We start from the raw sequence: 14,912 nt of genomic DNA on the forward strand, positions 1-14,912 counted from the left end.
AAGGGTACACAGTCAATTCAAATAAATTTCTCATTCTGATCAGTTGGTAGAGTTGAGAGCTTTAATAGCCTTCAGCAAAGCAAAGATCATTTTTGTCATGACATGTTTGATGCAACTTGAAAGCCTAGGCAGTTCTGCTATACATACTTCTGATATTTATTTGACTAAGAAAAAAGTTGGTTACTTGCAAGATGACAAGTGACAAGCCATGTGGTTGTCAAGGACCAATTAGTCATCTATAAGTAGACACAATAGACTATAGAGTTGAGATTTGTGGTCATGTTAAAATTTCATGCCACACAATCTCCTGGAACCACGGGATAGTTAAAGCCTTGCCCTTGGAAGGAGCAGCAATGGTAAGCCATCACACTCCACTCACTCCTGCAGCATTCCATACTATTGATGAGCTAAGTAGCTGTGAGGCAGAGACAACACAAGATAAACTATAGCCAAAGCTTTGAGTTTACAGTTTAAGAGAAATGGATCAGAGTGCTGACTAAGTTTCATTTAAAAGTGTTCTCAAAACTACTTCAGGTTGCTGGACATCAGGCTCAAATAAAATCCCCAAAAAAACTTCTGTGTGTTTTGGTTTGGTTTTTTTTTTTTTTTGTTTACCTGTATATATTTAGCCAAGCTAGCTTCCAGCACTCAGCAGATATCATTAGACCATACAATTTCAAGTTTTATGAATCACATCAAAAACAGAGATATCCATGTCATACCTTCTTAATTCAAACTCTGCTTAAAATACTCACATTAACACCCTTCCCCTGAAAGTGTGCAAGCACCTTGGGGGTGGGGGGAATGCACTGATTTCCCCCTCACCCTAATTTACATAATTATTGTCTTTTGTTACATTATTAAACTCTAACTTAAACTAAAATTGACCTTCTGTTATACTAAAATTTCATTTTCTTCCTCTTTTATTCAGACAGTGATGCACTTCCTCTACTCCCACTGTTTTAAGTCCTCACAGTTTCAGGTCTTGTTATGTTTTTTTAATGGCTCTGCAGAGTCTCATCTAGAGTCCTCCAATAAAAATCCAGATCAGTACTTCTGAAAGTCTCATTATTTACACACACTCCTGCTAACATTTCACTGTGGCTTTAGTTTCAATGCCAACTGACCTGCTATCATTTGAAGTAAATAGCAATTATTTAAAGAAATGCCAATTTTCCAAAGTCAAGTCAATTGTAAACACATGTTAAGTTTTTTTTGTATCAATTAAGATGTCTAAGACTTACATAGTCTTTGATGGTTTCTTCTGAACGAGCTATCTGACCTTGTAGTTTCATAATCATTTCATCTTTTTGCTTCACAATGTCAATCAGTTCTTGAATCCTTTCATTTTGTATATTCATTTTCTTGAAAAAGAAAAAAAAGACCAGCATTAAATTGAACTCTACCATGTTTTTGAGAAGCAAGATCACTTAAACTATGCTTGATATTTGAAAAAGGGCTAGAAGCATAGTCTAATAGCATTTTAAGTCATTTGAATTTTGTATTAAAGCAAACAATTCTGCACAGGTTTTTTTTTTGAGAAAGTTACCTCAGTTGCTTCTTTAAGTTGTTCAGCAGACTCATCCAATTTAACCCTCTGTGCTTCAAAACCTGTAACAGGAAAAAGCCTGCATAACATAATCAGCCATCACAGTTTACTCAGTAATCCATGTCTTTGTGGTACTTCAGAAGTTTTTGAAAACATTTATTTTTAAGTTGACTTCTGCTAGGACATTTCAAAAACTCTTTACATTTTCTGAACTGGACAACTGAGACTTGCAACCCATTCAAAATACACATCACATCCCAAGATCTCTGCAGAGATCATTGTGAGGTGCTGCTAGTTTTTCCTCCGAAGTTCCACATGATGCCTGAATACACTGCATCAGCAAAACATGAAGTACAGGGATTACAATACAACAAGGAAATGAATACCCTTAATGTTTTACCCCACAATTCTTAAGTCTGGAGTTGACAATTTTAGGTTTCATCTTAAAAATGAAATAAGCAAGGCCTATAGAATTGTTTAACCTGAACTTACACAAAACAATGGATTAGCACCATTATACCTATGATTTGTTTACACAATCCCATACAATAAGATTAATATTTCTATTTTACTGTACTTAATTTCTTTTTTTGTGTCTTTCATATCACACTTCGACCCAGCCTACCTTTGGTTTTCTTTTCCAGCTCCTCCTTGGTCTCAACAAGTTCAGCAGTTATTTTTGCCAGCTGTTTTTCAAGACAACCTATTGTTTCCTGTGGGTCCTCTAAGGACACAATGTACTGGTGTGCTGCTTCTGCCTGATTTTTGATATCTGTGATATCATTTTGCAGAGAATCAATAACACCCCCAAAATCAATGCAGGCAGCTGTGTCTGTGTGGGTTTCTTCATTCTGAAAGAATTTAGATTCATTTAGAAATGGCAAATAATTATACAAAAGCCATTATTTCTACAGAAAATACGGAACGTTGTTAGGAATTCTAATATATAAGTACAGTTATAATTCTGACTTCAAAACCATCTTGTGGGTTCATATGCACTGACTGCCAGTTTGTCTACCTTCACACACCAGTTTCCAGTACCAAGCCAGAGCTACTTTATTTTCATAACATTACCTACCATTACATTTCCCCTTGTATTTCCACATAAACATCCCCTCCAAATTTACTACAAAAGTTAGTGTATTTTAAACCAATGAGAATATTGAATGAAGAGAGCAGGCAAACTCTTTTAGAAAGAACACATCTGAAATTTTCACATGACAGAAAAAGTTTGTGAGGTCAAGTAAGTCTGTGGTAACTTATGACAGTAAATTATACCCAAAAAACTGACTTTGCATCTTGCCTCTCTGTTTTTTTAAAAGGGTTTCAAACTCTCAAGAGACAGACTCAAGCTAAGAGTCTAGATATGGTTTAAGTGGATGAACAAGTCTCATTGCTCCAGTTGTAGCTACTACTGCCCTAAGAGAGAAGCCTCTGTGGCTACTCCAGCACAGTCCATATGTGGGACGTAAAGTCAGACTCAGATTTTAAATAGGCACTAAATGCAATGGATTTTATAGCATAAAAAATTTGCAGCTTTCCTCCCAATTTCTTTGTACAGAGTAATTGTCACTTTTGTGCTGGAGAAATGAAGAAAACCCCAAAAATTCCTGAATCCCAAGTCTCAACACTCTCATCTATTAAGTAAGATAAATATATCTTGCTGAGGACACAGTCATATGGTGTGCAATTCCTTGAAACCATTCCTGGTATTTCTTGAGAAATACCATGACCATAACAGGTAGTTAGTAGAAGGGACATTTGGGGCAGAGAGATAAAAATACCAGAGGTCCAGCTTGCTCACTGCAAGGCCGATCTTGTAATTCACACTTTTCATCTGCATTTTTACTACAACTATTTACAAGTTCCTTGAAGATTTCCAGGCGTTTTTCAGCATTTTCTTCAAGCTGCTCTCGTTCATTAGCAAGGCACTTACTAGAGTAGACAAAAAAACAAGTCAGATAAAAGCTGGCAATGAGAGAGGCTAAAAAGTTATTAGCACAGTTGCCTACTAACAAAGATGCTTTCTTTATTTTGGCACAACAAAACAATACACAAAACAATTGCTACCCTAAACCAGAAGTATTTTTCACATACACCAGAAGAGTAAGAGGGATACAAATACACAGATTAGGGACAGCACTTAATGAAAAGCATTTTTCTAAGCTGCTTGAGACAGCAATGTTTGGAGTATCACTAAGATAAAAAGGAACCAAAGAATTTGTAAATGCCCCTCTTACTAAAACTTACCAAAGCAGCTCTTTCCTTAGAAAGAGTTCCACAGGAAAAAACACTATTTAAAAATGATACACAAACACATTCCTGCCCATCCCACAGAAAAATCAAAGCCTTTTCTAAAGAGCATTTTTCCTGAGCTCATAATCCAAACAGAAACCAACACATTGACTGATGCAGTAGAAGATCAGATCTAGCAGAAGATTGTGGTCTCTTACAACAAAGATTTATGAAATAAGTAAGTTCACTTTCACTTTGTTAACAAGTATCTTTAAAACCCCTTAAAGCCAGCTTACTTGAAATTTAATACCCGTTGAGCAAAATAATCCGAATATTCTTGTGCCACTTCATCACGGATTTTCATTTCCAGCAGTAACTTATCTTTCTTTTCAGTAATAAGTCTGTTCCTCAGCTCTTCTACCAGATTCACCAGCATCTAGAATTACAAGTAGCATTACGCTTTTCATAAAGAAATCCTTTACCACAAGTGAGATTTTCCCCATTCCTCAAACGCTACAACACTTTACTCTGCAGCTGGGAATAGTTTTTCTGGTTCTTTTATTAGCTTATTCATAAACAGAAGGATTTATGAGTACATTGCACTACCTGTTTGGTACTAACACAGGAATTTCTGTTAGCACAGAGGGAGTATTTCCAAAGAACACCAAGTTTATAACAAAAATTCTTCAAGTTATCTTTAAAGATAGACTTAAGATCCACAGAACTAGGCCTTCATTTTTCCAAATGCCCCTTTTTGGGTATTAATGAAACCTCCACAAAATGGTCTCTAGTCCTCTGTTCCCCTGCTCCTTGTCTTGCCCAGAAATAACTAAAATTGCTGTTTCTTGAAGAAGCGTGTCCAGAGTTTCCTTGTGTATAAAGTAACAAAGGAACAATCTTGTATTGCTCAAAAATAGGTAATATCTTCTGTGTATTGCCCACAGGATACCAAAAGAAGAGAAAGTCAAATCTGCAACTTTTACTGCTCAGTTTGCACTACGACAAATTTCATATTTTTCCCACAATAAGCACCAAGTAATCCCATCTGTAGCTCCAAACACTGGATTTAGGTAGAATTAGGTAATGAGGGGGAAAAAAAAAAAAAAAAAAAAGGGTGAGATGGAGGAAACCAGAAGGATACATTGTTTCAAGGCTCCACGCTATAATTATTCTTAAAGCAGCCCCAGCACATACTGTGTATTTTTCTTTGGCAATAACAATCTGATTTCCTTCATTTTCCTGCACTGCTTCTTCTCTTGACACACTGGGCTGTTCCTCCACCTCATCATCATCATCTTCAAACACATCTTCCAAGGTTCTGTCCCATAGGATTGTAGCTCTTTTCCTTGGGATTTGCATTCTAGTGACATTAAGCAGTGATGATTCTCCTGCCAATTTCTGGCCAAATGATTGATCTTGGGGAAGAATAGATGTGTCCATAACTAAAACCTACCAAGAAAAATCAAGAACAAAAAGTTATTGGTATTTTTTAAAGATCCATTGGTACTGTGAAGACCTGCTGCACTCTCCCAGCTTATCTACCCTCTGTTCAGAGTTTCTCTTAGATCAGTTTCCAGCTAGAGTACAAAGTTGTCACATTACAGCCTAACTCTTCTTTGGGTCCCAAGTCTCACTAACTGGATAACCTACAAGAGGCAGCAAACAGACTGTCAATTTCCTGTACTTTGAGTTTCCAGTTGCATTACATGAACACCATCCCACAAAAATCTATTTCTTTCACAGCTCTATAACCACTACAGTCTGATCCTTCTGGTATTGTACTTAACCCGCCCAAATTCCAAAGACATGGACGTAACTGTCAGCAAAACCTTTCCATGGCTTTTATTAAAGCTACAGCACTGATCCTCCACACTTATATCCTCCAACTTTGCCAAAGTTACACCGCTGCACTTACTCCTTACTGACTCTGCTTCCACCTACCCACTGAAGCCTCTGTGAACATAAAGATGACCTTTCACATTCTTTGGTGCTCAATCTGTTTTATCAGTACTTCAGATGAGCAATATTCCAAGTTAAGATAGCAATAGTATATAGGACACCTAGAAGTGAGAGCATGTTCTATCTGCAGGAGAAATTTACCCAGATCTCAGGAAAATTCTTCCAACTACAATAAGTTTATTATTAGGCTGGATGTTTCATGGGAGTTACAAATTTTCAGTAGATGTTTCCACCCCCCTCACACTCCAAAGGAATGAAAAATCCTAATAAAGTATTTTAAAAACCTACAGGAGATAAAGCTCAACCCAGTGTATGACAACAGTACGAGACAAATCTAGTAACTAAATTCATATTCCTTGAAGTGAGAAAACCTGCTCTTTAAAGCAAATCAAAGTTACTGATCATCAAGATAGACTACAACACACTTACTTTTTGTGCAATGGCAGAGAACTTCAGCACATTGAGTGTTTCCTCATAGGCTGATGCACATTTGCTGATGTTTACTATCATGTACACCTTCCCCTTTCCACTGAAAAATCCTTGAAGGAAATGAGTTAACTTACTTTCCCGAAAGGGTATGTGCTGCTGCAACCTTTCAAAGACAAAAGAACAGGTGATCAGAAACTGTGTAAATTCCAGTCAGTGTCCAGCCTGAAGACTTGAAAGTTTTACTCTTACTATAGCACTAGTGACAAAGGTGTTTTAAATACAAATTTTAAATTTATATTTATTCCAAAGTTTGTTTGATAAGCCAAGCTCAGAACAAGTAAATAAAATCACTAACCTCTATGATAGCATGTTGAAAGGATGTTATAATTTAAGTGATTTAATTAAAAAGCAAAACAAGGCAAGTTTAAAGATAACTTTTGTATATCAACAAGACTCCAGTATAGATGGCAGAAATCTAGACATTTTTTTCTACCAAAAATCTAGGTGTTACTATTGTATATTTTAAACAATAGCTTTTAAACAATGCAGGCAACACCTAAAAACCACAACCAGTTGGCTGTTCATGAAAGGACTTACTTTGACTGTTGACAGTTCTTAAGTGCATTAATACACTTGCCCAGAGTCAGGAGAGAGGTATTTATATTTCCACTCTCCTTCAGTCTGTCACCCTCATTGCGGGTCTTGGTAGATCTTTCAGAACCAGCAAGATCACACAATGACAATCTGAAAGCAGACAAAGAAAAACTCACTGTATTTACCTTAAAGATGCACTAATTATTCACTTTTAAAAATGATCACTTTTCCTCATGCCTCTCAAGTTTGCTTCCCTAAAAATATTTCTCACTGTTTTCTGCTAAATATTTGCCCAACATGCTTCCTATTTCACCCTACCCACTACCTCTTCATCCCCTTCCTTCTGGGGACTGGCATGAGTTCAGGAATAAAGAAGTCTGGCAGAACCTTGTGCTGAGCAGAGGTGACAACAGCACTGACACCTGATGGCTTGAGGAGAGGGCCCAGTACTGCATGAGGGTGGAAGTGGGGAGCCCTCCATGCAGGAGGCTCTGCCAGTGAGCTCTGGGTGCAGCACCAACACACCAACCTGGAGTAACTGACAGCTGCATCACGAGAGACAGACTGAACTTACTCATTGACTCGGGTCACCCTTGGCATTCCTGAATCTTCAATTTTCAGTAGTTTAACTGTGAATATGCTGTGACTAAAAGGAGAAATTGAAATCAGCGGAGAAGTAACAAAGTAGATCAATACTTTCAAAGTATTTTTAGCCTCCACAACATCTGTTCAAAATGTTGTTTGGTCTGTGAACACATCTAAGCATACACAATCAGATACAAAAAAGAGATGTTAAAGAGATGTTTGTGTACCATATATTTTGATTTTTCCTCAGATATGTAGATAAGTGCTTTTGTATAGTATTTGATAAAACAGTGTGAGCTTTAGTACATGTTCACCCTACTGAAGAATTGAATCCCTTTGGCTTAAGCCATCGTGCCACACACTACTAAAGGACACCAAACCTGAATCTAGAAGTCTAGACCTGGTTAAAACCTCTTCCTTTCCTAAAAACCATAAGCTATGTTCTAGTTTCTCCTTCCTCCCACCCATCGCCCTATGCCCAGTGCTACTCAAAATGTCTCTTACCTTCTGCTGGAGCAATTATTTAGTTTTGTGCTTGCAATACTCTGGTGTTTCAATCCCAGTTTTAGAAGTCTAAAAGCTTCTTTAGAGTCAGAAATCTGAACCCACTGCAGATCTTTAGGAAGAAGAAATATGATAATTTTTTAGATAACATTACCAAAATAAGTATTATGGGGATAATGTATGCACAGCAAGGACACTACATTTACTTGAGGCATAGAAACGTTTTACTGCATCTGCTTCAGACAGAAGTTATGTGATGACAAATCAGATCAAAATGCCTCCTCTCATAGAAAGGAAGGGTAAGTACATCACATCATTGCATCATTCTATTAGCATGTTAAATATGTTCCATTCAAATTAAGTAAACAACCTTAGCCTGAGTCCAGACAAGTCAAAAATAGGGTCTAATATGAGTAGAAAGCCCTGTAGTCATATTCAGCAAGGCAGAACTCTACCTTCTAAATTCTAAAATAAAGAACAGTTTCTTCAATTTATACCACAGTTGAGGGGAGGAAAGGGAGGAAGGGGAAATCATATGGATATCTTTCAGGACCATCAACTAAACTGAAAAAAATCAGAAGCACTTTGCCTGCAATATGATGACCATATGTCTAAAGTCTGCTTCTCTACCAGAAAATACCGAAAAAAATCCCAGAAACAAAAATCTAAAAAATGTTTGAGCCAATTATAAATACTGTTAAGAACTAATGACCTCTCTTTTTAAGAAAATGGAAAAAAAAAAAATCAAACCCCTAAAAACTTGTCATTTGTTTCCAATATTTCTCCTATTTCAAAGAAATATCAAGGCAGTGAAGTGCAGAGGCTTTTAACAGTTTTAGTCAAGAGAAAAGATAAAACAGTATCGAAAACAGGGATACTTCTAAGTATGTAGATTGTAATAATTCTGTGATTGAGTTTTCTAATCTAAACATCATGACACTTAAACCAACTTTTCAAATTACATCTGGCAATTTGCAAGGTATTCTATTCACCTTTCACAAAAGAACATCCCTTGATGTCTTGAGCAAGGCGGAGCGTTTTTCTTTTCTTGTCATTTGACATAGGAATCAGTAGATCATAAAAACATTCGTTGTAAATCTCAAAAAATGAAACCCAGACAGAAAACTTGATGTAGCTTCTTGCAGTTGTGATAGATTGTTCCAAGTCCTGTGAGATATCTTCCAAATCTGCCAAGTACAAAATATTACAAACCAATATAAACCTAGTGAGCTTCAATAAAAAATTAATAAGTAAAAACTGATATAACAAACCTTCTAAAAACCACTCAAAATCTAAAACTCATTCAAAAAATCCATTTAAGCTCCCACCCCATTTCTTATCTATCTGGAACTCATATGCTTAACTTAAATATTTTCAAGACACCTACTCTACTGCTTCCTTTTCCACTTGTAACTTCTATCAACCACATAAAGCTTGGTTAGAATTAGTCAAATCTCTTCAACATATTTCAACTAAACTGACAAGACACTTCATTTTGACTTTTTAGAGTAAACCTAGTATTTAGGTAGTTTTTTCATTGCTAGAATTAAGTTTATATAATTACATAGAGGTACTTTAAAATCCAGTCAGGATACCACTAGGACCCACAGCATAAGTGGTACTACTTTTCTTTGCTAGAACTTCAGCTCATTTAATGCCTGTTTAGATACTCTTCATTTTATCCTTGTTTTCTGCCCAGATTATTTGCTCACTATCCAATTCACAGGCATATAAAATTGACAAGAAGTCATTTTATTAGCATATGCCACAAGTCAGTTATTGACCTTAAGAAGGCTTATTTGCCAGATTTAACTGCAAAACTTTTATATAAAACATACCCTTAGAATCCACAGGTGCTTTGTCCCTAGTGTTAATCTGGTGGTCTACCTGCAAAAGAAAACAAACTTTGAAATACACTAATTTTGCCAGTAAAGTTATTTCTAACAGCTCTGTAGTATTACTAGATGGGAATAGAGCTTGGGTGCAGTCTGCCAATGCAAGGCCCTGGTTACACACCAGGTCTAGTGCAATAATTGGTTTCATATGTTTCCAGCTTACTTGGCTAACCCTTGGAAGTAAGAGGTAAAAGTAGAACACTTAAAAACTGAAATGAGCAACTCACTACTTCATGATACATGTTCAAAATAAATGACAGAGTTGAAACAAAGCCCAGGTTTTACCAAGAGAAAGAATTTTCTTTTGCTATTAAAAAGTAAACCAAATAACTATACCTAGAGCTTTGGAGTTTCATACATACACTCCCTTCCCAGTCGTGGTTTTGGTTAGCTAGGTTTTTTTTAGACACAGAACTGCAAATTGGATTTCATTTCTTTAGGCACTTCATCTACTGAAATAAGTATGCTTAAGAGAATTGACATGAAATAAAAAACATGTATGGTTTGGTTCAGGTTTCTTTAGTGTTCTGTCAAGAGTATATTTAATAATAAATTTTTTCAAATAAAAAATTTTAGGTATTAGGTTTTACACATACAAAACACCCACACAAACCTCTGTTGCAGCAGATGCAAACTTTGCCAGCAAATTTGTAGGTTTAAGTGCTGCTCTTATGAACAGTTTCAGAAACTAGAAGGTGCACTCAAACACACACAAAAGGTTTTTCTCAAGTCCCTTCTGAAGGCTGACAGAGCTAGATGTAACTTACTCCTGTGCTTCTGAAGTGAAGTCACAGAATTTTGCTGCCACCTACCTTCCACACTGGAGCCCAATGGATAAAAGCCAAGACAACAGATACACAAATTCTTTTTTCCTTTCAACACTAGCTATTATAAATTAGCATAACACAAGGGAAATGCTTAATTCTTCTTGCAAAAAAAAAAAAAAAAAAAAAAAAAAAAAAAAAAAAACACCAAAAAAACCCCACACCTTTTCTAGTTCCAAACCCCCATATATGCTGAGTTTTATTTTACATTATTCCACTCACTTCAGGATTAGAGGACATCAAGAAAAAGGTATGGTTATACAAAGTAAAAATTCCCCATAGCTGTAACTGGACTTAACAGCTTTAGAATTGCAGTCAGCTTCTAAAACTGGAGTGTTTCTGGACTGCTCAGAACTGTAAGAAAAAAACCCAGCAGAAACCCATCTTTATTTCACACTGTTAAGTCCACAGTTTATATAGCTCTGCTGCTTCAAACAGATTTATGCTTCCTTTAAGGATATTTGTCCAACTGAAAGGGCAACAACCACAAAATTATTCATTTCTTTCAAGTATTCTCAAAGACTCTATGTTCTTTAAAGCATCAGACCTACTAGCATTCCCACAGATATAACTGAATGAAAATAGTCCCTTATTTATTAAGGATCAGTAATCCCAGAGGATACATTATCAAGTGCCCAAGGTACAGGAAAAACAGTACAGGAGTACAAACTCCCCAGGAACAGGGGCCATCGGCTGCTCTGCTCACTTCACTGCTAGTCTGAATGGTTGGCTGCCAGCAAATAGACACATCCATGGTTAAATACAGCCAGTATTCTCTTCCCACTGCAAATGAAGAACATGGAGCTATCTAAAGATGCATGTACTCATCAATATAGAAAGAAGGATTCCTCTACCTCTTTTATTAGACGAAGTAATGAATTTTTAATGGCAGTTTCTTCTCTCACTTGGTTTTCAGTCAGCTTTATATAATCTCTACACCGATAGGGTTTGAGATCCATTGCTGTGTACAGCTTTCCTTGAATACTTTTAAACAACATATCCATAGTCCTTGGCAGAATACCACCATCATCTTCTGTCCCTGAAAGAACATACAAAAGAAAAATCCAGTTATTACAAGGTATACAGATAAATGAGGACAGAAAGATAATATAAATCTCAAGACATACACAAAGAGTTTGAAGACAACTTACAGCATGAAGCAGTGGAGTTTACTTTTTATTCTCAATGTACAAGAAATATCATTAGACAGTTTTGAAAAGTATTTGGCCTTCAGGAACAGTTCATGCTCTATATCAGTAATAGGTACAACAAAAAAGAAAAACTACTGGAGTATTTTACACAAGCTTAGCCTTAAGGGAAAACAAAACAAAAAAAAAACCACCCATGACCAACAGACATTTGATAAAGACTTGATTTATTTTGCATTATCTACTTTTACCTTGGAAAGTGTAAGTTTTCCCAGCATTTGTTACACCATATGTAAAAACTAGACGATTATATCCATCTAGGAAATCTTGCACTGGTTGCTTCACGGTACCTTCAAAGAATTCTTCTTGAGTTGTTTCAGGTCCAAACACCTGAGTATTACCAAGAAATAGTTATATTTTGAGCAATTATCAGAGACCTTTAAAGAATTTTTTGAATTCTGTTAGTTTATAATCTTGAAGACTATAAAGTTAAAAAATACAGTTTGCTTGGTATTCAATACTGTAAGTTAAAACAATCTGTACTAGAAAGAATTTACAAGCATTTAAAGGCAACTTATTTACTTGTGAAAAAGTGAACTTCTGTAACGTTGGTCCTGAAGTTTTTTCACTTAGTCGATTCAAATAATGTTGGGGGGGCTTCAGTACAATATTTGTTGAGTCTTCAAGTGAAACACAGTCCTATTAAAAGTAAACAAGCAATACAGGCATGAAGAGACCATAAAGCACTCAGCTTACAGGAAAAACAAACAAAAAACCCCACAAAACAAATTGTAAGTATTTTTAAACTAAATAAATGTCACACCTGTGATCCATTTTCTCTTTCCAATGATGTAAATGGCCTGATACGCAGGCAAACTTGTATGTGTCCCTTAGGATCCAAACTGCTCCTCTTAAAAGAAAACACCAGAAAAAAACAATTAGAAATTTGGTTATTTTCTTGATAATTAGCACATGAAACCAGTTTTATTGAATCCAGATGTTTTTAACAGACTTATTTGATAACATGGGAATTAAAACAACTTCACTAGATTAGCTTGGACAAGTGCTTCAGCCCCTGCAGAAGACTGCTGTTGTAACTTCATCTTGCAGCACATTTATGTAAACACTGCATTCAGACCAACAAAAACATTGTATAAACTGGCAATCAGCCTCATTCACAGAAAACTGATGTGCCCAATAAGGCATCAATGCACTGCCACACAACTTAGTCTAAACCCTAAGCATCTCTTTCAAACTAAAAAATAACAAAGAAGCTTTTAATCTTCTCAGTAAAATTCTGACTATTCCTACCTATGAAATGATTAAACTTATTTTTAAAAAATAAGTTTAAAAAATAAATATCCAAACAGTAAAGTTTTCTTACCTGGCTTGTGTCTGAGTCTGAAGAAACCAAAGAAAATTCCGAGGAGAGATCTGTTTTAATATCTTCCACACTTACTGGTCCTGCTCTGGGAGATGGCTCAATGCTGGCAATATAGGATGGTCTGTAGAACTTCCCATTATCCAAAACTGGGTCCATTCTGCAAGATAAAATAAAACTATGTTGTGCTCCCTGATAATATAACATATAATATATATATATATATATATATATATTATAGTATATACATAAAAATTATATATATATATATATATATATAAAAATACACATTGCCATGCCCAGGCTACAGCAAAGCATATCAATATTTTTACTAAATACTAATGGAGAACATGCAGTTTATTAAAGGAGTGGGCAGAGTAGGATTGGTTCAAAACCCTTTTCCTCAGGAAAAGTGTTGGTTTCCTGCCTATAATGCAGTCCCATTTCCCCCAGCATAAAACCTGAGATGCATCTGCATTTCAGTGTCAAAACACTTAAGGGCTCAGTTTTCCTATGTAAAAGCCAGAAACAACTTTAAGCAGTTAGACAAATGCCACCAGGCTGCAAACAAGATAAAACTATACATAAACTAAGCACCAATGTTTACTTTCTAATCTAATGTTTCTTCTAACCCAATTTATTTTTAGCCTAGCATCTGTATCAAAACCAGCAAAAACTCGGCCTGAAATATGATCATGGCTTGAACAAAGCCTGACCTGAGAATAAGCTACAGTTGGAAAGAAACATACCTGTGCTATCACGATCTGGAAGTCTCATTCATCAGCTACACAAAGGCACACTGCAAAACCCTTATCAGTCCTTTACAGGAAACACATTTATTAGATGACTAGCATTTTAATTGCTTTAAATCTAAGCTTAAAGTGTGATTTGTCAAGATTGTGCTCTCATTCTGAATCTTTTTCCTTAAGAAGTCCAAGACAAACATTAAGCTGTGTACACAAGGCCAGAACTGTAAGTGTTCCCACAGCCCAGCGGACAGAACAGAGGTTTAAGCCCTTACAGGGTGCCCAGCCCACGGTGCAGAATTCCACGTTGAGTCACCCTGTAAATACTGCAGGCATTTACATGCGAACAACTGTACTGCCCAGCTGCAGGCACCAGAAGGTACTCGTGTCCCGGGATGTGTTATTGCAAGCCTGCTAACCGTGGCGATAGAATTTAGGGCTGTAAAAGACCCCCTAAAGAAGGGGACCCCCAGTGCCCACACAGCAAAGCCACAGCTCACATACAGCCCGTGGTGCTGCCAGGCAGTAAGACAAAAGGCAGAAAGAGCTTCAAACCACACAGTGAGGCTGGCAGCTTGCATAAAAGCTAAAGCAACAGGCCTAACACCTAAAAAAAAAAACCCCAAAAAACAACAAAAAAAACCCAACTTTCTTCTCCTTAGATATCAACCTTTCACAGGCTCTGCGCTATTTGCCTGTTCTAACGGGACACAACCAGGGCGGCTTTGGCAGCAGCACAGCGGGAGTTACCCAGGCCCTACCAAAAACTGCTCACACGCCACAGCCCCTCCCGCGTAACCGGGATGGCAGCGGGTCCCCCGCCACAGAGACCAGCCACACCGCTTCACGGTCCCCACGACCCCCAAATCACAAGCACCGCGACCCCTCTGCCAGTGAGGGCCCCACGGCCCGGCCCTGGCGCCGCTCACCTGCCCGGCCCCAGCCGCCGCTGGACTCACGCACCGCTCCGGCCGCGGCTTCTTTTCGAATCCGACCAATGGCAGCGCACGGCGCCGCGCGGCCTCCTGGGCGTACGGCGGTGCCGCGGCGCAGGGCTCGACGG

General features: G+C 37.3%; 1 protein-coding gene across 2 annotated transcripts in view; it reads right to left on the minus strand.

Moving 5' to 3' along the window:
* KIF20B (kinesin family member 20B) overlaps window positions 1-14,912 on the minus strand; it is a 30,028-nt gene extending 15,116 nt beyond the window's left edge. The window contains exons 1-19 of one of the 2 annotated variants that reach the window (XM_064716754.1): window positions 14,611-14,629; window positions 13,853-13,922; window positions 13,107-13,263; window positions 12,546-12,632; window positions 12,305-12,421; window positions 11,974-12,112; window positions 11,429-11,613; window positions 9,694-9,742; window positions 8,848-9,042; window positions 7,856-7,967; window positions 7,341-7,412; window positions 6,770-6,916; window positions 6,173-6,335; window positions 4,979-5,233; window positions 4,081-4,220; window positions 3,334-3,484; window positions 2,175-2,400; window positions 1,550-1,611; window positions 1,245-1,364 (exon numbers count right to left, since the gene is read on the minus strand). In XM_064716754.1, the coding sequence (XP_064572824.1) occupies window positions 1,245-1,364; window positions 1,550-1,611; window positions 2,175-2,400; window positions 3,334-3,484; window positions 4,081-4,220; window positions 4,979-5,233; window positions 6,173-6,335; window positions 6,770-6,916; window positions 7,341-7,412; window positions 7,856-7,967; window positions 8,848-9,042; window positions 9,694-9,742; window positions 11,429-11,613; window positions 11,974-12,112; window positions 12,305-12,421; window positions 12,546-12,632; window positions 13,107-13,262 (2,376 nt within the window). In that variant the 5' untranslated portion in view covers window position 13,263; window positions 13,853-13,922; window positions 14,611-14,629. Of the gene's footprint in view, window positions 1-1,244; window positions 1,365-1,549; window positions 1,612-2,174; window positions 2,401-3,333; window positions 3,485-4,080; window positions 4,221-4,978; window positions 5,234-6,172; window positions 6,336-6,769; window positions 6,917-7,340; window positions 7,413-7,855; window positions 7,968-8,847; window positions 9,043-9,693; window positions 9,743-11,428; window positions 11,614-11,973; window positions 12,113-12,304; window positions 12,422-12,545; window positions 12,633-13,106; window positions 13,264-13,852; window positions 13,923-14,610; window positions 14,630-14,778 lie in introns of those variants that run through there. The other variant, XM_064716753.1, reaches the window with a different exon arrangement.

This window comes from Zonotrichia leucophrys, chromosome 6 (genome assembly GCF_028769735.1).
Source record: "Zonotrichia leucophrys gambelii isolate GWCS_2022_RI chromosome 6, RI_Zleu_2.0, whole genome shotgun sequence".
Classification (NCBI taxonomy): Eukaryota; Metazoa; Chordata; class Aves; order Passeriformes; family Passerellidae; genus Zonotrichia; species Zonotrichia leucophrys.